Below are 21,886 nucleotides of genomic sequence, written 5' to 3' on the forward strand. Positions count from 1 at the left end.
GTGGGGGGGCTCTCGTACTGAAACTCAGCCCTGGTGGGGGGGCTCTCGTACTGAAACTCAGCCCTGGTGGGGGCTCTCGTACTGAAACTCAGCCCTGGTGGGAGCTCTCGTACTGAAACTCAGCCCTGGTGGGGGGGCTCTCGTACTGAAACTCAGCCCTGGTGGGGGCTCTCGTACTGAAACTCAGCCCTGGTGGGGGGCTCTCGTACTGAAACTCAGCCCTGGTTGGGGGATCTCTCATATTGAAACTCAGCCCTGGTGGGGGGGCTCTCGTACTGAAACTCAGCCCTGGTGGGGGGCTCTCGTACTGAAACTCAGCCCTGGTGGGGGGGCTCTCGTACTGAAACTCAGCCCTGGTGGGGGGGCTCTCGTACTGAAACTCAGCCCTGGTGGGGGGGCTCTCGTACTGAAACTCAGCCCTGGTTGGGGGATCTCTCATATTGAAACTCAGCCCTGGTGGGGGCTCTCGTACAGCTGGCACCGTCACGTGTTAATCACCTTCACTAGTCAAGGTGAAACCTGCGCTCTCTCCATAGCAGCGGATAGGATATGACCTCGTTGTTAGTTAGTTGGCACCCTATTCCCTAGGGCTGTGGTCCACCAGTAGTGCACTAGGGAATAGGGAAACATTTGGGATGTGACCTGTGACACCTTAGTCTTTAGCCTGATGTTAGGGACACCTTAGTCTTTAGCCTGATGTTAGGGACACCCTAGTCTTTAGCCTGATGTTAGGGACACCTTAGTCTTTAGCCTGATGTTAGGGACACCTTAGTCTTTAGCCTGATGTTAGGGACACCTTAGTCTTTAGCCTGATGTTAGGGACACCTTAGTCTCTAGCCTGATGTTAGGGACACCTTAGTCTTTAGCCTGATGTCGGGGACACCTTAGTCTTTAGCCTGATGTCGGGGACACCTTAGTCTTTAGCCTGATGTTGGGGACACCTTAGTCTTTAGCCTGATGTTGGGGACACCTTAGTCTTTAGCCTGATGTTAGGGACACCTTAGTCTTTAGCCTGATGTTGGGGACACCTTAGTCTTTAGCCTGATGTTAGGGACACCTTAGTCTATAGCCTGATGTTGGGGACACCTTAGTCTTTAGCCTGATGTTAGGGACACCTTAGTCTTTAGCCTGATGTTAGGGACACCTTAGTCTTTAGCCTGATGTTAGGGACACCCTAGTCTTTAGCCTGATGTTAGGGACACCTTAGTCTTTAGCCTGATGTTGGGGACACCTTAGTCTCTAGCCTGATGACTCTCTCCCCCCTCTCTTTCTCTCCTCCCCCCTCCACTCTTTCTACCCCCCCTCCCCCAAATCCTCCTCTCTGTAGTGACTGATGTGGAGTTGAAACGTCTGAAGGATGCCTTTAAGAGGACCAGTGGCCTGTCCTTCTACATGGCCCAACAGTGCTTCTACAGAGAAGTCCTGGGAGATGGGATCCCTCCGAAGGTTGCAGAGGTACGTCCCCTGGGACCTAGAACACTCACATTTCAGACACAACCTGATAGCAAATTGGGATATGACTGTCCCTTTCACCTCCCAACCCCTACAGTCCAGGGGTGACTCCTCCCACCTCCCCAGTCCAGGTGTGACTCCTCTCACCTCCCCAGTCCAGGTGTGGTGACTCCTCTCACCTCCCCAGTCCAGGTGTGACTCCTCTCACCTCCCCAGTCCAGGTGTGGTGACTCCTCTCACCTCCCCAGTCCAGGTGTGGTGACTCCTCTCACCTCCCCAGTCCAGGTGTGGTGACTCCTCTCACCTCCCCAGTCCAGGTGTGGTGACTCCTCTCACCTCCCCAGTCCAGGTGTGGTGACTCCTCTCACCTCCCCAGTCCAGGTGTGGTGACTCCTCTCACCTCCCCAGTCCAGGTGTGGTGACTCCTCCCACCTCCCCAGTCCAGGTGTGGTGACTCCTCTCACCTCCCCAGTCCAGGTGTGGTGACTCCTCCCACCTCCCCAGTCCAGGTGTGGTGACTCCTCTCACCTCCCCAGTCCAGGTGTGACTCCTCTCACCTCCCCAGTCCAGGTGTGGTGACTCCTCTCACCTCCCCAGTCCAGGTGTGGTGACTCCTCTCACCTCCCCAGTCCAGGTGTGGTGACTACTCCCACCTCCCCAGTCCAGGTGTGACTCCTCCCACCTCCCCAGTCCAGGTGTGACTACTCTCACCTCCCCAGTCCAGGGGTGACTCCTCTCACCTCCCCAGTCCAGGTGTGGTGACTCCTCTCACCTCCCCAGTCCAGGTGTGGTGACTCCTCTCACCTCCCCAGTCCAGGTGTGGTGACTACTCCCACCTCCCCAGTCCAGGTGTGACTCCTCCCACCTCCCCAGTCCAGGTGTGACTACTCTCACCTCCCCAGTCCAGGTGTGGTGACTCCTCTCACCTCCCCAGTCCAGGTGTGGTGACTCCTCTCACCTCCCCAGTCCAGGTGTGGTGACTACTCCCACCTCCCCAGTCCAGGTGTGACTCCTCCCACCTCCCCAGTCCAGGTGTGACTACTCTCACCTCCCCAGTCCAGGGGTGACTACTCTCACCTCCCCAGTCCAGGTGTGGTGACTCCTCCCACCTCCCCAGTCCAGGGGTGACTACTCTCACCTCCCCAGTCCAGGGGTGACTACTCTCACCTCCCCAGTCCAGGTGTGGTGACTCCTCCCACCTCCCCAGTCCAGGTGTGACTCCTCTCACCTCCCCAGTCCAGGTGTGGTGACTCCTCTCACCTCCCCAGTCCAGGTGTGGTGACTCCTCTCACCTCCCCAGTCCAGGTGTGGTGACTCCTCTCACCTCCCCAGTCCAGGTGTGGTGACTCCTCTCACCTCCCCAGTCCAGGTGTGGTGACTCCTCTCACCTCCCCAGTCCAGGTGTGGTGACTCCTCCCACCTCCCCAGTCTAGGTGTGGTGACTCCTCCCACCTCCCCAGTCCAGGTGTGGTGACTCCTCTCACCTCCCCAGTCCAGGTGTGACTCCTCTCACCTCCCCAGTCCAGGTGTGGTGACTCCTCTCACCTCCCCAGTCCAGGTGTGGTGACTCCTCTCACCTCCCCAGTCCAGGTGTGACTCCTCTCACCTCCCCAGTCCAGGTGTGGTGACTCCTCTCACCTCCCCAGTCCAGGTGTGGTGACTACTCCCACCTCCCCAGTCCAGGTGTGACTCCTCCCACCTCCCCAGTCCAGGTGTGACTACTCTCACCTCCCCAGTCCAGGGGTGACTACTCTCACCTCCCCAGTCCAGGGGTGACTACTCTCACCTCCCCAGTCCAGGTGTGGTGACTCCTCCCACCTCCCCAGTCCAGGGGTGACTACTCTCACCTCCCCAGTCCAGGGGTGACTACTCTCACCTCCCCAGTCCAGGTGTGGTGACTCCTCCCACCTCCCCAGTCCAGGTGTGACTCCTCTCACCTCCCCAGTCCAGGTGTGGTGACTCCTCTCACCTCCCCAGTCCAGGTGTGGTGACTCCTCTCACCTCCCCAGTCCAGGTGTGGTGACTCCTCTCACCTCCCCAGTCCAGGTGTGGTGACTCCTCTCACCTCCCCAGTCCAGGTGTGGTGACTCCTCTCACCTCCCCAGTCCAGGTGTGGTGACTCCTCCCACCTCCCCAGTCTAGGTGTGGTGACTCCTCCCACCTCCCCAGTCCAGGTGTGGTGACTCCTCTCACCTCCCCAGTCCAGGTGTGGTGACTCCTCTCACCTCCCCAGTCCAGGTGTGGTGACTCCTCTCACCTCCCCAGTCCAGGTGTGACTCCTCTCACCTCCCCAGTCCAGGTGTGGTGACTCCTCTCACCTCCCCAGTCCAGGTGTGGTGACTCCTCTCACCTCCCCAGTCCAGGTGTGGTGACTCCTCTCACCTCCCCAGTCCAGGTGTGGTGACTCCTCTCACCTCCCCAGTCCAGGTGTGGTGACTCCTCTCACCTCCCCAGTCCAGGTGTGGTGACTCCTCTCACCTCCCCAGTCCAGGTGTGGTGACTCCTCCCACCTCCCCAGTCCAGGTGTGGTGACTCCTCTCACCTCCCCAGTCCAGGTGTGACTCCTCTCACCTCCCCAGTCCAGGTGTGGTGACTCCTCTCACCTCCCCAGTCCAGGTGTGGTGACTCCTCCCACCTCCCCAGTCCAGGTGTGGTGACTCCTCTCACCTCCCCAGTCCAGGTGTGGTGACTCCTCTCACCTCCCCAGTCCAGGTGTGGTGACTCCTCTCACCTCCCCAGTCCAGGTGTGGTGACTCCTCTCACCTCCCCAGTCCAGGTGTGGTGACTCCTCTCACCTCCCCAGTCCAGGTGTGGTGACTCCTCTCACCTCCCCAGTCCAGGTGTGGTGACTCCTCTCACCTCCCCAGTCCAGGTGTGGTGACTCCTCTCACCTCCCCAGTCTAGGTGTGGTGACTCCTCCCACCTCCCCAGTCCAGGTGTGGTGACTCCTCTCACCTCCCCAGTCCAGGTGTGGTGACTCCTCTCACCTCCCCAGTCCAGGTGTGGTGACTCCTCTCACCTCCCCAGTCCAGGTGTGACTCCTCTCACCTCCCCAGTCCAGGTGTGGTGACTCCTCTCACCTCCCCAGTCCAGGTGTGACTCCTCTCACCTCCCCAGTCCAGGTGTGGTGACTCCTCCCACCTCCCCAGTCCAGGTGTGACTCCTCTCACCTCCCCAGTCCAGGTGTGGTGACTCCTCTCACCTCCCCAGTCCAGGTGTGGTGACTCCTCTCACCTCCCCAGTCCAGGTGTGGTGACTCCTCTCACCTCCCCAGTCCAGGTGTGGTGACTCCTCCCACCTCCCCAGTCCAGGTGTGGTGACTCCTCTCACCTCCCCAGTCCAGGTGTGGTGACTCCTCCCACCTCCCCAGTCCAGGTGTGACTCCTCTCACCTCCCCAGTCCAGGTGTGGTGACTCCTCTCACCTCCCCAGTCCAGGTGTGGTGACTCCTCTCACCTCCCCAGTCCAGGGGTGACTCCTCTCACCTCCCCAGTCCAGGGGTGACTCCTCTCACCTCCCCAGTCCAGGGGTGACTCCTCTCACCTCCCCAGTCCAGGGGTGACTCCTCTCACCTCCCCAGTCCAGGGGTGACTCCTCTCACCTCCCCAGTCCAGGTGTGGTGACTCCTCTCACCTCCCCAGTCCAGGTGTGGTGACTCCTCCCACCTCCCCAGTCCAGGTGTGGTGACTCCTCTCACCTCCCCAGTCCAGGTGTGGTGACTCCTCCCACCTCCCCAGTCCAGGTGTGGTGACTCCTCTCACCTCCCCAGTCCAGGTGTGGTGACTCCTCTCACCTCCCCAGTCCAGGTGTGGTGACTCCTCTCACCTCCCCAGTCCAGGTGTGGTGACTCCTCTCACCTCCCCAGTCCAGGTGTGGTGACTCCTCTCACCTCCCCAGTCCAGGTGTGGTGACTCCTCTCACCTCCCCAGTCCAGGTGTGGTGACTCCTCTCACCTCCCCAGTCCAGGTGTGGTGACTCCTCTCACCTCCCCAGTCCAGGTGTGGTGACTCCTCCCACCTCCCCAGTCCAGGTGTGGTGACTCCTCTCACCTCCCCAGTCCAGGTGTGGTGACTCCTCCCACCTCCCCAGTCCAGGTGTGGTGACTCCTCTCACCTCCCCAGTCCAGGTGTGACTCCTCTCACCTCCCCAGTCCAGGTGTGGTGACTCCTCTCACCTCCCCAGTCCAGGTGTGGTGACTCCTCCCACCTCCCCAGTCCAGGTGTGGTGACTCCTCTCACCTCCCCAGTCCAGGTGTGGTGACTCCTCTCACCTCCCCAGTCCAGGTGTGGTGACTCCTCTCACCTCCCCAGTCCAGGTGTGGTGACTCCTCTCACCTCCCCAGTCCAGGTGTGGTGACTCCTCTCACCTCCCCAGTCCAGGTGTGGTGACTCCTCTCACCTCCCCAGTCCAGGTGTGGTGACTCCTCTCACCTCCCCAGTCCAGGTGTGGTGACTCCTCTCACCTCCCCAGTCCAGGTGTGGTGACTCCTCCCACCTCCCCAGTCCAGGTGTGGTGACTCCTCTCACCTCCCCAGTCCAGGTGTGGTGACTCCTCCCACCTCCCCAGTCCAGGTGTGGTGACTCCTCTCACCTCCCCAGTCCAGGTGTGGTGACTCCTCCCACCTCCCCAGTCCAGGTGTGGTGACTCCTCCCACCTCCCCAGTCCAGGTGTGGTGACTCCTCTCACCTCCCCAGTCCAGGTGTGGTGACTCCTCTCACCTCCCCAGTCCAGGTGTGGTGACTCCTCTCACCTCCCCAGTCCAGGTGTGGTGACTCCTCTCACCTCCCCAGTCCAGGTGTGGTGACTCCTCTCACCTCCCCAGTCCAGGTGTGGTGACTCCTCTCACCTCCCCAGTCCAGGTGTGGTGACTCCTCCCACCTCCCCAGTCCAGGTGTGACTCCTCTCACCTCCCCAGTCCAGGTGTGGTGACTCCTCTCACCTCCCCAGTCCAGGTGTGGTGACTCCTCTCACCTCCCCAGTCCAGGTGTGGTGACTCCTCTCACCTCCCCAGTCCAGGTGTGGTGACTCCTCTCACCTCCCCAGTCCAGGTGTGGTGACTCCTCACACCTCCCCAGTCCAGGTGTGGTGACTCCTCTCACCTCCCCAGTCCAGGTGTGGTGACTCCTCCCACCTCCCCAGTCCAGGTGTGGTGACTCCTCTCACCTCCCCAGTCCAGGTGTGGTGACTCCTCCCACCTCCCCAGTCCAGGTGTGGTGACTCCTCTCACCTCCCCAGTCCAGGTGTGGTGACTCCTCCCACCTCCCCAGTCCAGGTGTGACTCCTCCCACCTCCCCAGTCCAGGTGTGACTCCTGGGCTTTAAAATGTCCCGTTTACAAGCATCTGTATGACGTTACAGTGAGACGAGATGACATAACATAACAGGACATTGGCTCGGAGATCCACTCCTTGAGGCTTACTTCAACTCGGTGGTGGACATGCTTTCAGCCTGTTGAGATTGACCCTCAGTCATTTTTGTGCATCCCAAATGGCACTCTATTCCTTATGTAGTGCACTACTTTTGACCAGGGCCCATAGGGTAGTGCACTACTTTTGACCAGGGCCCATAGGGTAGTGCACTACTTTTGACCAGGGCCCATAGGGTAGTGCACTACTTTTGACCAGGGCCCTGGTCAGTGTAGTATATAGGGAATAGCCATTTTTGGATGCACACATTGTATCTGTGTTCTTGACCACAGTGACTTGTTGTTATAGGCTACCACCGTTTATACTGTAGCTAGCTGGTTTAATGCATTTCCCCAGTTGGTAGTTCAAACATTTCTAATTCCACTTTCCCCATCAGAGGCTCTGTCTTCCTGCTCTGGTTTCTGTTGTGTTTGGCTGAAAGAAGCTCTACCCATACTGTGAAAATGCCTATTCCCAATTTCACACACACACACACACACACACACACACACACACACACACACACACACACACATGCCACCTGACTGACTTTATCAGTGAATAAACACTAGTTGTGTTTGTACTGTGTATGTCAAAGGCAGTGACTGAGTCATCAAAGGGGATTGACATAGGCCTATTCTGCTGTGGACATTTCTTTTGAGGAAGTGGAAAAAATGCTTGGTCAGTGTAGAAACCGAGCCTTAACATGCTGACCATGAACCAAGGTTATTCTATCATTTCATCCAAATTTCTCGTGAGCGTCAGCGTAGCCGGGCGCTAAAATACAACTTGGTTCTATTCTAAAAGAGCTAGCAACAACAAGCTAGCTAGCAACAACACGCTAGCTAGCAACAACACGCTTGCCAGCAACAACACGCTTGCCAGCAACAACACGCTTGCTAGCAACAACACGCTAGCTAGCAACAACACGCTAGCTAGCAACAACACGCTAGCTAGCAACAACAAGCTAGCAACAACAAGCTAGCTAGCAACAACAAGCTAGCTAGCTAAATGGTCATGAATGTTTCATGTGTTTCGACCTGGTCCCAAATTATTGTAGTTGGTTTAGAGTTTGTTTTTGATATTTCCTGTCCTGATTTTGTGTCTGGTGTGGATGGATGAAGTCAACATGTGCACGTCCCCGGTCTAGTCAGTATGCTGGGGCTTGAAAGTGGCATTCCATTGAAACAGTCTTGACCATATTCAATCAAAACCGCAATCCGGTTGTTTTGTTGAAAAATCGGGAGAAAAATTAATTTCGATCAGCATGTTTGTATCCACATATCCAGCAACAAGAAACAAAAGTATAAAAATAAACTTAATGTCCACATGTTCATTCCAACATGTTCAATAGCTATCCCAGGAAACATGGGTATTGATTTGGATAAAAAAATTAAGGGCACTTCTGCTTGATTCTTAATCAATAAATTAACAGGAGATTCTGCTAGTGCCTTTACTATAGGAGGACTTTTCAGCAGAGTCTGCAACATTTTGCATCCTATTCCCTTCCCTACTTTTGACCAGGACCCATAGGGCTCTAGTGTTCAAACAGGCAGAAAGGCAGACATTGTTATTATTTATATTTGTCTTTTACCAGGGAGACGGCAGCGAGTCAGATTCACCGTGTGGGATTAAAAGCCTCTCAGCCGTACGTGGTGGTAGACGGAGAGATTCTGGGGAGGAGCTGTAGCCTCGTCACTCTCTGGTTTTATTTAATACATGTTTGTTTCCCATAACGTGTGAGTCAGAGGAAGTGGACCATATACCTAGCTTCTCTAAAAGGCTGTGTGCGTGTGTTTTGAAGGTATAACTAAGGAGTGTAGTTGTTTTATTTTGGGCCCATCAGGCTCAGGCCAGGGCAGTAAGAAACCCCCAGGCTGTGTCCATCGCTAGGCCTGACAGCAGGGCCCTTCGAGGGGCCACTACATCACTGTGATTAGTGGACCACAAGGGCCGCTCCGTCACTGTGATTAGTGGACCACTGGGGCCCTCCTTGGGGCCGCTCCGTCACTGTGTCCTTGGGGCCGCTCTGTCACTGTGATTAGTGGACCACTGGGGCCCTCCTTGGGGCCGCTCCGTCACTGTGTCCTTGGGGACGCTACGTCACTGTGATTAGTGGACCACTGGGGCCCTACTTGGGGCCGTCACTGTGATTAGTGGACCACTGGGGCCCTACTTGGGGCCGTCACTGTGATTAGTGGACCACTGGGGCCCTCCTTGGGGCCGCTCCGTCACTGTGATTAGTGGACCACTGGGGCCCTCCTTGGGGCCGCTACGTCACTGTGATTAGTGGAACACTGGGGCCCTCCTTGGGGCCGTCACTGTGATTAGTGGACCCTCTGTGTGTGTGGAGTCTCTCTGTTCTGTTAGTGATGTGAATCCATGAATTATCAATACATTCTGATGAAGGAAGCCTATATACAGTGCCTTGCGAGAGTATTCGGCCCCCTTGAACTTCAGTCTCTCGATGTGCAAAACTGATAGAGACATACCCCCAAGCGACTTACAGCTGTAATCGCAGCAAAAGGTGGCGCTACAAAGTATTAACTTAAGGGGGCTAAATAATTTTGCACGCCCAATTTTTCAGTTTTTGATTTGTTAAAAAAGTTTGAAATATCCAATAAATGTCGTTCCACTTCATGATTGTGTCCCACTTGTTGTTGATTCTTCACAAAAAAATACAGTTTTATATCTTTATGTTTGAAGCCTGAATTGTGGCAAAAGGTCACAAAGTTCAAGGGGGCAGAATACTTTCGCAAGGCACTGTACTCTACATGGTCAAAAGTATGTGGGCACCTGCTCGACGAACATCTCATTCCAAAATCATGGAATGGGCCTTTTAACCATGGTGTGGAATAACCAGAGGTAATGTGACGATGTTGAAGTGGTACGTTAACACAGACTTCAAGGGCAATCATCACCGGGGCGACGCCTCTCAAAAGTGTGTTTTTATTTATTTATTTTTTACCTTTATTTAACAAGGCAAGTCAGTTAAGAACCAATTCTTATTTTCAATGACTGCCTAGGAACAGTGGGTTAACTGCCTGTTCAAGGGCAGAACGACAGATTTGTACCTTGTCTGCTCGGGGATTCGAACTTGCAACCTTTCGGTTACTAGTCCAACGCTCTAACCACTAGGCTACCCTGCCGCCCCGTATAGTGTGCTTCACTGTAACACAGCCACTGTATGGCTATGGCTGGCTGTGGGGACAGACCCACAGACTACCTCCCAAATGGCACCTCTCTTCACTTAGTGCACTACTGTTGATCAGAGCCTGGTCTGAAGTAGTGCACTATATAGGGAACAGGGTGCCATTTGTGATGCTGCTGTACAGTCACCTCTCACGCCCCAGGCACCCAGGAAGCACTAAAGTAGTGGCAAAAGGGACGACATCCAGTCTCTCACACTCTCTCTCACACACACACACACACACACAATGTACCAATTTCAGTCATATCGAAGAGGTGGGTGGTTGCAATCGTCAGACAGGGGAAAGGGGAGACCCTCACGAACACGACCCCCCCCCCCCCCCACACACTCACACACACACTAGTCTCATGGGACTTGTCTGAAGGTATCCCATACAAATTAATGGCGGTAGTTTTTATGCCAACAAAACAAACGGTTAATTATGTGTACAAAAACACAAATATTTCCCGAGCATTCTTTTATCTCCTCGATATGGACAAACACTTCAACATTTTATTCTTTATGATTTATTTTTTGACTGTCTTTTTCCCCAATTATGAATGTTGTTCAATGTGTTTCTATGAGCTATAGTTGTAAAGGCCAAATTATATATTTTATCTAATAATTTGTATTTTTTTTTTATATACCTAAAATTCTGAATCAAATTTCTATATGATCTTTGGTATGACCATCCTAAAACAATTCAATATTTTAGCTTTGTAGAACCCCTCCTCCCCTGATTTTGAAGTGGATTTAAGAAGTGACATCAATAAGCGATCAGACGCCTCACAAGTCCTCAACTGGCAGCTTCATTAAATAGTACCCACAAAACACCAGTCTCAACGTCAACAGTGAAGAGGCGACTCCGGGATGCTGGCCTTCTAGGCAGAGTTCCTCTGTCCAGTCTCAACGTCAACAGTGAAGAGGCGACTCCGGGATGCTGGCCTTCTAGGCAGAGTTCCTCTGTCCAGTCTCAACGTCAACAGTGAAGAGGTGACTCCGGGATGTTGGCCTTCTAGGCAGAGTTCCTCTGTCCAGTCTCAACGTCAACAGTGAAGAGGCGACTCTGGGATGCTGATCTTCTAGGCAGCATCTTGACAGCATCTAATTAAAACTCCTCAGTTAGCAGGCTCAAGCAAACTAAAACCCACATGGTAGCAAACACTAACTAGCAGACATTTTTAACAAGTTAGAAATTATTTAAACACACTTTACTGTTGGCTACAATTTACTAGTTAACAAAAAATAAAGTATGTTGTATAAAATATATTCACCCCACCCAGTATTGGGATCTGTCTAATGGCATCCAATCTTACCAGAAAGCATGTAGTTCTTGGCTCAGACAGTGTAGTAGTGTATAGTCTCTATAATAGCATCTCATTAGGGTGCAAGATCTTGAGAATCAGCTGTGCATGTGATGGACTCAGCACTGTGCATGTAGAGGGTTACAATTCTATTGAATTGGGGATAGTTTAACCGAAATATGCCACAAGACCTAGAATTGCCTTATTTGTATCCCACAAAAAAAGGTTCACAGTTATAAACTAACTTTTTTTTTTTTTAATTTTAAAAATGCATTTAAGCAAAATTACCCAAATTCCAGGGCTTAACTTCTCAGGGAAAATTTCAGTAAATGGACTGGAAAGTTTCCGATCCTAGTGGTGGGGTTTAACTGCCTTGTTCAAGGGCAGAACGGCAGTTTTTTTCCCCCCACCTTGCCAGCTCGTGGATTCAAACCAGCAACCTTTTGGTTACTGGCCCAACGCTCTAACCGCTAGGCTACCTGCCTCCCCTCAACTGGGATCTGTCTAATGGCATATTTCTAGATATGTTAACACCGTCTTCCTTTTCTCTCTCTGTTCTCTCCCTGCAGGTGATCTACAACTCGTTTGGAGGCACCTTTAAAGGACTGCACTTCAACAACCTCATTATTGGCCTGGTGCTGCTGACCAGAGGACGAGATGGGGAGAAGGCCAAGTGTATGTTCCCGCTCTCTCCCTGCCCTCTTCTCTCTCCCCCGCGATCTCTTCTCTCTCCCCCGCCCTCTTTTCTCTCCCCCACCATCTCTTCTCTTCTCTCTCCTGCTCTTCTCTCTCCCCCGCGATCTCTTCTCTTCTCTCTCCTTCTCTTCTCTCTCCCCCGCGATCTCTTCTCTTCTCTCTCCTGCTCTTCTCTCTCCCCCGCGATCTCTTCTCTTCTCTCTCCTGCTCTTCTCTCTCCCCCGCGATCTCTTCTCTTCTCTCTCCTGCTCTTCTCTCTCCCCCGCGATCTCTTCTCTTCTCTCTCCTGCTCTTCTCTCTCCCCGCGATCTCTTCTCTTCTCTCTCCTGCTCTTCTCTCTCCCCCCGCGATCTCTTCTCTTCTCTCTCCTGCTCTTCTCTCTCCCCCGCGATCTCTTCTCTTCTCTCTCCTGCTCTTCTCTCTCCCCCGCGATCTCTTCTCTTCTCTCTCCTGCTCTTCTCTCTCCCCGCGATCTCTTCTCTTCTCTCTCCTGCTCTTCTCTCTCCCCCGCGATCTCTTCTCTTCTCTCTCCTGCTCTTCTCTCTCCCCCGCGATCTCTTCTCTTCTCTCTCCTGCTCTTCTCTCTCCCCCGCGATCTCTTCTCTTCTCTCTCCTGCTCTTCTCTCTCCCCCGCGATCTCTTCTCTTCTCTCTCCTGCTCTTCTCTCTCCCCCGCGATCTCTTCTCTTCTCTCTCCTGCTCTTCTCTCTCCCCCCGCGATCTCTTCTCTTCTCTCTCCTGCTCTTCTCTCTCCCCCGCGATCTCTTCTCTTCTCTCTCCTGCTCTTCTCTCTCCCCGCGATCTCTTCTCTTCCCTCTCCTGCTCTTCTCTCTCCCCCGCGATCTCTTCTCTTCTCTCTCCTGCTCTTCTCTCTCCCCCGCGATCTCTTCTCTTCCCTCTCCTGCTCTTCTCTCTCCTGCTCTTCTCTCTCCTGCTCTTCTCTCTCTTCCTCCTCTCTCCCCGCAGGTTCTCTCTCTGAGTGATGTTTGGAATTGATGTGTGTGAGGCAGCAGAGAGCCAAGGCCAGGACTAAGACCATCCTGCCTGCCGGGCTGATAAGACCATCCTGCCTGCCGGGCTGATAAGACCAGCCTGCCTGCAGGGATGATAAGACCAGCCTGCCTGCAGGGATGATAAGACCAGCCTGCCTGCAGGGATGATAAGACCAGCCTGCCTGCAGGGATGATAAGACCAGCCTGCCTGCAGGGATGATAAGACCAGCCTGCCTGCAGGGATGATAAGACCAGCCTGCCTGCAGGGATGATAAGACCAGCCTGCCTGCAGGGATGATAAGACCAGCCTGCCTGCAGGGATGATAAGACCAGCCCGCCTGCAGGGATGATAAGACCAGCCTGCCTGCAGGGATGATAAGACCAGCCTGCCTGCAGGGATGATAAGACCAGCCTGCCTGCAGGGATGATAAGACCATCCTGCCTGCAGGGATGATAAGACCAGCCTGCCTGCAGGGATGATAAGACCAGCCTGCCTGCCGGGATGATAAGACCAGCCTGCCTGCAGGGATGATAAGACCAGCCTGCCTGCAGGGATGATAAGACCATCCTGCCTGCCGGGCTGATAAGACCAGCCCGCCTGCCGGGATGATAAGACCAGCCCGCCTGCCGGGATGATAAGACCAGCCCGCCTGCAGGGATGATAAGACCAGCCTGCCTGCAGGGATGATAAGACCAGCCTGCCTGCAGGGATGATAAGACCAGCCTGCCTGCAGGGATGATAAGACCAGCCTGCCTGCAGGGATGATAAGACCAGCCCGCCTGCAGGGATGATAAGACCAGCCCGCCTGCAGGGATGATAAGACCAGCCCGCCTGCAGGGATGATAAGACCAGCCTGCCTGCAGGGATGATAAGACCAGCCTGCCTGCAGGGATGATAAGACCAGCCTGCCTGCAGGGATGATAAGACCATCCTGCCTGCAGGGATGATAAGACCATCCTGCCTGCAGGGATGATAAGACCAGCCTGCCTGCAGGGATGATAAGACCAGCCTGCCTGCAGGGATGATAAGACCAGCCTGCCTGCAGTGATGATAAGACCAGCCTGCCTGCAGGGATGATAAGACCAGCCTGCCTGCAAGGATGATAAGACCAGCCTGCCTGCAAGGATGATAAGACCAGCCTGCCTGCAGGGATGATAAGACCAGCCTGCCTGCAGGGATGATAAGACCAGCCTGCCTGCAGGGATGATAAGACCAGCCTGCCTGCAGGGATGATAAGACCAGCCTGCCTGCAGGGATGATAAGACCAGCCTGCCTGCAGGGATGATAAGACCAGCCTGCCTGCAGGGATGATAAGACCAGCCTGCCTGCAGGGATGATAAGACCAGCCCGCCTGCAGGGATGATAAGACCAGCCCGCCTGCAGGGATGATAAGACCAGCCTGCCTGCAGTGATGATGAGACCAGCCTGCCTGCAGTGATGATGAGACCAGCCTGCCTGCCGGGATGAACTAACTGTGTGTCTCTCCACAGACCTCTTCAGCCTGTTTGCCAGTGAGTCGGGTGGCTATGCGGCGCGGGATGACATGGAGGCCGTGCTTCGGGCGGTGGACGGGGAAGTCCCGCCCTCTCTCAGGAAGTGCTTCAGCGAGGTCAGTCACCTGTCAATCACCCAGACCAACACTGCGACTGACGCATGACACTCTCCTCTCTCAGATCCAGTCATCGAATCAAATCAAAGTTTATTTGTCACGTGTGCCGAATAGAGCCGGTGTAAAACATCACTGTGAGGTACTGGGCCATTCGCACCACCCTCTGACGTCCACTCAGTCTGGGGTTGGACCACGCACACTGCTGTTATTGGCTAAACACACACACACACACGTATGTATTTACACAATACACACCTCCCAAGAATTCAATCTCATAAGCAAACTTCAGATCGCCCCTTTAACATAAAAACACCAAGCTTCTTACCACCCTGCCAGGCTCTGTAACAGCAGCATGTGTTTGAATAGGTGGTGACTCTCTGTCTCTCTCTGTCTCTCTCTCTGTCTCTCTCTCTCTGTCTCTCTCTCTCTCTCTCAGCAGGTTAGTTTTAACTAGTCCTCTCTCTCAGCAGCATGTTAGTCTTAGCTAGCCTTAGTCCCCTTTCTCAGCAGCAGGTTAGTCTTAGCTAGCCCTAGTCCTCTCTCTCAGCAGCATGTTAGTCTTAGCTAGCCTTAGTCCTCTCTCTCAGCAGCATGTTAGTCTTAGCTAGCCTTAGTCCCGTCAGCAGCAGGTTAGTCTTAGCTAGCCTTAGTCCTCTCTCTCAGCAGCATGTTAGTCTTAGCTAGCCTTAGTCCCGTCAGCAGCAGGTTAGTCTTAGCTAGCCTTAGTCCTCTCTCTCAGCAGCATGTTAGTCTTAGCTAGCCTTAGTCCCGTCAGCAGCAGGTTAGTCTTAGCTAGCCTTAGTCCTCTCTCTCAGCAGCATGTTAGTCTTAGCTAGCCTTAGTCCCGTCAGCAGCAGGTTAGTCTTAGCTAGCCTTAGTCCTCTCTCTCAGCAGCATGTTAGTCTTAGCTAGCCTTAGTCCCGTCAGCAGCAGGTTAGTCTTAGCTAGCCTTAGTCCTCTCTCTCAGCAGCATGTTAGTCTTAGCTAGCCTTAGTCCCGTCAGCAGCAGGTTAGTCTTAGCTAGCCTTAGTCCTCTCTCTCAGCAGCATGTTAGTCTTAGCTAGCCTTAGTCCCATCAGCAGCAGGTTAGTCTTAGCTAGCCTTAGTCCCGTCAGCAGCAGGTTAGTCTTAGCTAGCCCTAGTCCTCTCTCTCAGCAGCATGTTAGTCTTAGCTAGCCTTAGTCCCATCAGCAGCAGGTTAGTCTTAGCTAGCTAGCCTTAGTCCCGTCAGCAGCAGGTTAGTCTTAGCTAGCCCTAGTCCTCTCTCTCAGCAGCATGTTAGTCTTAGCTAGCCTTAGTCCCGTCAGCAGCAGGTTAGTCTTAGCTAGCCTTAGTCCTCTCTCTCAGCAGCATGTTAGTCTTAGCTAGCCTTAGTCCCATCAGCAGCAGGTTAGTCTTAGCTAGCCTTAGTCCCGTCAGCAGCAGGTTAGTCTTAGCTAGCCCTAGTCCTCTCTCTCAGCAGCATGTTAGTCTTAGCTAGCCTTAGTCCCGTCAGCAGCAGGTTAGTCTTAGCTAGCCTTAGTCCTCTCTCTCAGCAGCAGGTTAGTCTTAGCTAGCCTTAGTCCTCTCTCTCAGCAGCATGTTAGTCTTAGCTAGCCTTAGTCCCGTCAGCAGCAGGTTAGTCTTAGCTAGCCTTAGTCCTCTCTCTCAGCAGCATGTTAGTCTTAGCTAGCCTTAGTCCCGTCAGCAGCAGGTTAGTCTTAGCTAGCCCTAGTCCTCTCTCTCAGCAGCAGGTTAGTCTTAGCTAGCCTTAGTCCTCTCTCTCAGCAGCAGCTTAGTCTTAGCTAGCCTTAGTCCTCTCTCTCAGCAGCAGCTTAGTCTTAGCTAGCCCTAGTCCTCTCTCTCAGCAGCAGGTTAGTCTTAGCTAGCCCTAGTCCCCTCTCTCAGCAGCATGTTAGTCTTAGCTAGCCTTAGTCCCCTCTCTCAGCAGCATGTTAGTCTTAGCTAGCCTTAGTCCCCTTTCTCATCAGCATGTTAGTCTTAGCTAGCCTTAGTCCCCTCTCTCAGCAGCATGTTAGTCTTAGCTAGCCCTAGTCCCCTCTCTCAGCAGCAGGTTAGTCTTAGCTAGCCTTAGTCCCCTCTCTCAGCAGCAGGTTAGTCTTAGCTAGCCTTAGTCCTCTCTCTCAGCAGCAGGTTAGTCTTAGCTAGCCTTAGTCCCCTCTCTCAGCAGCATGTTAGTCTTAGCTAGCCTTAGTCCCCTCTCTCAGCAGCATGTTAGTCTTAGCTAGCCCTAGTCCTCTCTCTCAGCAGCAGGTTAGTCTTAGCTAGCCTTAGTCCCCTCTCTCTTATAGTTCACCATCACTAGAAATACATGGTTGCATCACTGCCTGCTATGTCAACTGCTCGGCCTCTGACCACAAGGCCCTACAGAGGGAAGTGCATACGGTCCAGTACATCAAACAACACCAGATCAATAGGGTAGGGTGTATGTAATTCATTAAAAGCCCCAACGATGTATATACCAATCACAGTTTGCCCCTTTTATTCACTGTTTTCATTCTTGTTCTTGTTTTTTTGGGGGGGGTAAGTGGAAGAGGCAAGCAGGCGGGCAGCCGCGTTCAACCTTATAATATAAACGCTCCTCTGTGTCCGTCTCCTCAACAATGCTATTTTTTTGTCAAGTACTCACCCGTTTTAAGTATTTAGCTACCCACCTAGCTACCCACTCAATGCTTTTTTTATTCTTTTATTTAAATTTTACCCCTTTTTCTCCCCAATTTTGTGGTATCCAATTGTTTTAGTAGCTACTATCTTGTCTCATCGCTACAACTCCCGTACGGGCTTAGGAGAGACGAAGGTTGAAAGCCATGCGTCCTCCGAAACACAACCCAACCAGCCGTGCTGCTTCTTAACACAGCGCGCATCCAACCCGGAAGCCAACCGCACCAATGTGTCGGAGGAAACACCGTGCACCTGGCAACCTTGGTTAGGGCGCACTGCGCCCGGCCCGCCACAGGAGTCGCTGGTGCGCGATGAGACAAGGATATCCCTACCGACCAAGGCCTCCCTAACCCGGACGACGCTAGGCCAATTGTGCGTCGCCCCACGGACCTCCCAGTAGCGGCCGGTTACGACAGAGCCTGGGCGCGAACCCAGAGTCTCTGGTGGTGGCACAGCTGGCGCTGCAGTACAGCACCCTTAACCACTGCACCACCCGGGAGGCCCAATGCTTTGTTGTTGATGTGTTTTGTTTTGTCTCAGGGGGAGAAAGTCAACTATGAGCGCTTTAAGAACTGGCTCCTTCAGAACACGGAGGCGTTCACCTTCTCCCGTTGGCTGCTCTCCGGAGGCGTGTGTGTCACTCTCACAGACGACAGCGACACGCCCACCTTCTACCAGACTCTGGCCGGAGTCACACACTGTGAGTGACCCCCGACGCCCTACCCTGACCCCCGACGCCCTACCCTGACCCCCGACGCCCTTCCCTATACTGACCGTTTTTGTTCGGTGCACATATTTCATGTTATTTGGTTCATGGTTCGTGTTATGTTGGTTCTCTTTCTGTCTTTTCAAGTCCTTCTCTCTTTCTCTGTTAATTGGAAAGAAAGATCTTACCATGTTTCCCGTCTTAGACCAATCAAAGATCTTACCATGTTGCCCGTCTTAGACCAATCAAAGATCTTAGCTGCTTTCTATCCTGAGATCAATCAGAGAGCAGGAGAGATCTTTGCTGCCAATCAGAGAGAGTACCTTCAGACGGCTCGTAATCTGCTTCTACCCACTAACAGATTATCCTCTTAACTCTATGAGAGGTGTGTGTGTGTGTGTGTGTGTGTGTGTGTGTGTGTGTGTGTGTGTGTGTGTGTGTGCACGCTTTGGCCGTGAGGTGTGCACGGACTTTCCAGAACATACTCTACCTACACAACAACCTCACTCTAGGCTAAGACGCATGTGGACCGTCAACGACCGGACACACACACACACACACAGCAGACGCCGTGACGGACAAACATTCTTGTCGGTTGGGATATTTAATGGAATACTATTGTAACAGGATGGCATGAGTGAGTTGTCGTGCTGTGGTTTTCCCGAGCTGTTAGCCGTGTGTCCTGCGGAGACTACTATGGTGTACACCAGGCCCGTCGGCACGTCTCGGGGCACGCGTGTTGGAATATGGTATGGTACCTCTGTTGCCACTCTGACAGAGTCGCACCTCTAGGTGGGTACAGGGTACGCCAAATGGACCTCCTGTAGTTGAGGGTCAGCGTCCCCCAAAAAGGGTACCCTCTTCCCTGATGAAGTGGACTTGGTAGGGAATAGGGTGCCATTTTGGTGGGGTCAACACTGACAAGTGTGTCTTAGTAATGAGCCGATAGTTGGTGTGAGTTAGTGGTTGTATTTACTGTGTAATCTTCTCACTATCTTCCGGGTTGTAGAAGTGTACATTTTGGAGAGTTTATGTATAAACCCACTTGTAATGAGTCCCAAACGCAGAAGGCAATTAATTTCTCTCTGTATGTCTGGCTAGTCAGTCATGGAGATGTGTAGCCTCTTGTTTAAGAACAAAATAGAGGATTTTTGTTTTTAAACAAAATCAAACAGCAAGCAGTTAAAGAGATCGGTCTAAACCAGCCAGTAGAGTCATGTCCTGAAATAGACAGCCATTTAGCCGAGCGGTTAGCCTAGCGTGCTAAGCTAATTGATGCGTCGCAAATGGCACCCTATTCCCGGCATAGTCAGGGAGCTAGCCAACAAGGGGATGACGTATGTCTGTCAGTCAGGGAGCTAGCCAACAAGGGGATGACGTATGTCTGTCAGTCAGGGAGCTAGCCAACAAGGGGATGAGGTATGTCAGTCAGGGAGCTAGCCAACAAGGGGATGAGATATGTCAGTCAGGGAGCTAGCCAACAAGGGGATGAGATATGTCAGTCAGGGAGCTAGCCAACAAGGGGATGACGTATGTCAGTCAGGGAGCTAGCTAACAAGGGGATGACGTATGTCTGTCAGTCAGGGAGCTAGCTAACAAGGGGATGACGTATGTCTGTCAGTCAGGGAGCTAGCTAACAAGGGGATGACGTATGTCTGTCAGTCAGGGAGCTAGCTAACAAGGGGATGACGTATGTCAGTCAGGGAGCTAGCTAACAAGGGGATGACGTATGTCAGTCAGGGAGCTAGCTAACAAGGGGATGACGTATGTCAGTCAGGGAGCTAGCTAACAAGGGGATGACGTATGTCAGTCAGGGAGCTAGCTAACAAGGGGATGAGATATGTCAGTCAGGGAGCTAGCTAACAAGGGGATGAGGTATGTCAGTCAGGGAGCTAGCTAACAAGGGGATGAGGCATGTCAGTCAGAGAGCTAGCTGGTCCTGGAGCCAGCCAGCCAGCCAGTCAGGGAGCTAGCTGGTCCTGGAGCCAGCCAGCCAGCCAGTCAGGGAGCTAGCTGGTCCTGGAGCCAGCCAGTCAGGGAGCTAGCTGGTCCTGGAGCCAGCCAGCCAGTCAGGGAGCTAGCTGGTCCTGGAGCCAGCCAGCCAGCCAGTCAGGGAGCTAGCTGGTCCTGGAGCCAGCCAGTCAGGGAGCTAGCTGGTCCTGGAGCCAGCCAGCCAGTCAGGGAGCTAGCTGGTCCTGGAGCCAGCCAGCCAGCCAGTCAGGGAGCTAGCTGGTCCTGGAGCCAGCCGGTCAGTCAGGGAGCTAGCTGGTCCTGGTGCCAGCCGGTCAGTCAGGGAGCTAGCTGGTCCTGGTGCCAGCCGGTCAATCAGGGAGCTAGCTGGTCCTGGAGCCAGCCGGTCAATCAGGGAGCTAGCTGGTCCTGGAGCCAGCCGGTCAGTCAGGGAGCTAGCTGGTCCTGGAGCCAGCCGGTCAGTCAGGGAGCTAGCTGGTCCTGGAGCCAGCCGGTCAGTCAGGGCGCTAGCTGGTCCTGGAGCCAGCCGGTCAGTCAGGGCGCTAGCTGGTCCTGGAGCCAGCCGGTCAGTCAGGGCGCTAGCTGGTCCTGGAGCCAGTCAGTCAGGGAGCTAGCTGGTCCTGGAGCCAGCCAGTCAGTCAGGGCGCTAGCTGGTCCTGGAGCCAGCCAGTCAGTCAGGGAGCTAGCTGGTCCTGGAGCCAGCCGGTCAGGGAGCTAGCTGGTCCTGGAGCCAGCCAGTCAGTCAGGAAGCTAGCTGGTCCTGGAGCCAGCCAGCCAGTCAGGGCGGTAGCTGGTCCTGGAGCCAGCCAGTCAGGGAGCTAGCTGGTCCTGGAGCCAGCCAGTCAGTGAGCTAGCTGGTCCTGGAGCCGATCCATAGGAGAGAGAGAAAGAGTTCTATAGATTAGCGGTGTCAGGCAGGCTGAGTAATGACACACAGCAACAAGATGGTAGCAGGTGTCCCTTCCCCCTCAGCTCTGCTTTCCTCGCTAGTCCCAACCAGGCCTTTACCACTGCACTAATCACTGCTAGGCTTGCCCACGCTGGCCTGCGATCAGTAAAGACAACACAAATAGCTTTCATTCAGCTCTGTTTAGTGTTTGGGATTGATACATGGACTTTATTGGTGTATTTCTGAAAAACCAGTTTGAGGACCAATTTTTTTTTTGGAGGGGGGGGGGGTTTATTTATATTGCTGTGTGTGTGTGTTTGTGTGTGTGTGTGTGTACGTGCATATGACGCGTATGCTTGTTTGTTTATGGAGGATTTAGTGTTGTTCAGCTGTTCTACTTAAAGGGGCATTCAGTCAGTCCATGACGGGCCCCACCACACACTTCTGCCCCCCCCAAACTCCACTCCATGCTTCTCAATTATTAATCTGTCCACTGTTACTTCCCCCATGCCGTTTCCATACCCTCTCTTCCCCTCTCTCTCTCCCTCTTCCTCTCTCACCCCGGGTTATGTTCTCTATTTGTTTAAGTCTGACGTTTCAGGGAAGGACTGAGGTAAACAAATATTATTGAACCACTGAAGCAGTTGGTGCTTATTTGTTTTCAATCGGTCCTCTTGACCTCTCCACTTGTCTCTTTCTCAATCGGTCTTCATATTGAACACACACACACGCGCACCGATTGAACTCTCTCCACAGAGTCAACTGAACCCTGCTGAGGCTGGCTGTTCTAGGAATAAACCTTAGGGGGGGAGTGAGAGAAAGAAATAGCCCCTATCAATCCACACGTACATCCCAATGTGTAGCTTTCACTGCTAGCCTGGCTCCATTATCCCCCCAGTGGTCTCACTGTGTTATTGACCCATCAGTCTTTATAAATGCAGACAGCAAACAAGGACGTCGGTCTAAGCAGTGAGACTTAGGAACCAGCTTGGCTTTGTGATGGAAATCCAGAC

General features: G+C 53.5%; 1 protein-coding gene across 1 annotated transcript in view; it reads left to right on the plus strand.

Moving 5' to 3' along the window:
* The window catches only part of LOC135546712 (ubiquitin carboxyl-terminal hydrolase 32-like), a 130,586-nt gene that overhangs the window by 8,594 nt on the left and 100,106 nt on the right, over positions 1 to 21,886 (plus strand). Inside the window, exons 2-5 of the mRNA XM_064975346.1 lie at positions 1,328 to 1,455; positions 11,919 to 12,024; positions 14,528 to 14,646; positions 17,848 to 18,007. Coding sequence (XP_064831418.1) covers positions 1,328 to 1,455; positions 11,919 to 12,024; positions 14,528 to 14,646; positions 17,848 to 18,007 — 513 coding nt within the window. The remainder of the gene's footprint in view (positions 1 to 1,327; positions 1,456 to 11,918; positions 12,025 to 14,527; positions 14,647 to 17,847; positions 18,008 to 21,886) is intronic.

The sequence above is a fragment of the Oncorhynchus masou genome, chromosome 9 (assembly GCF_036934945.1).
Source record: "Oncorhynchus masou masou isolate Uvic2021 chromosome 9, UVic_Omas_1.1, whole genome shotgun sequence".
Taxonomy (NCBI): domain Eukaryota; kingdom Metazoa; phylum Chordata; class Actinopteri; order Salmoniformes; family Salmonidae; genus Oncorhynchus; species Oncorhynchus masou.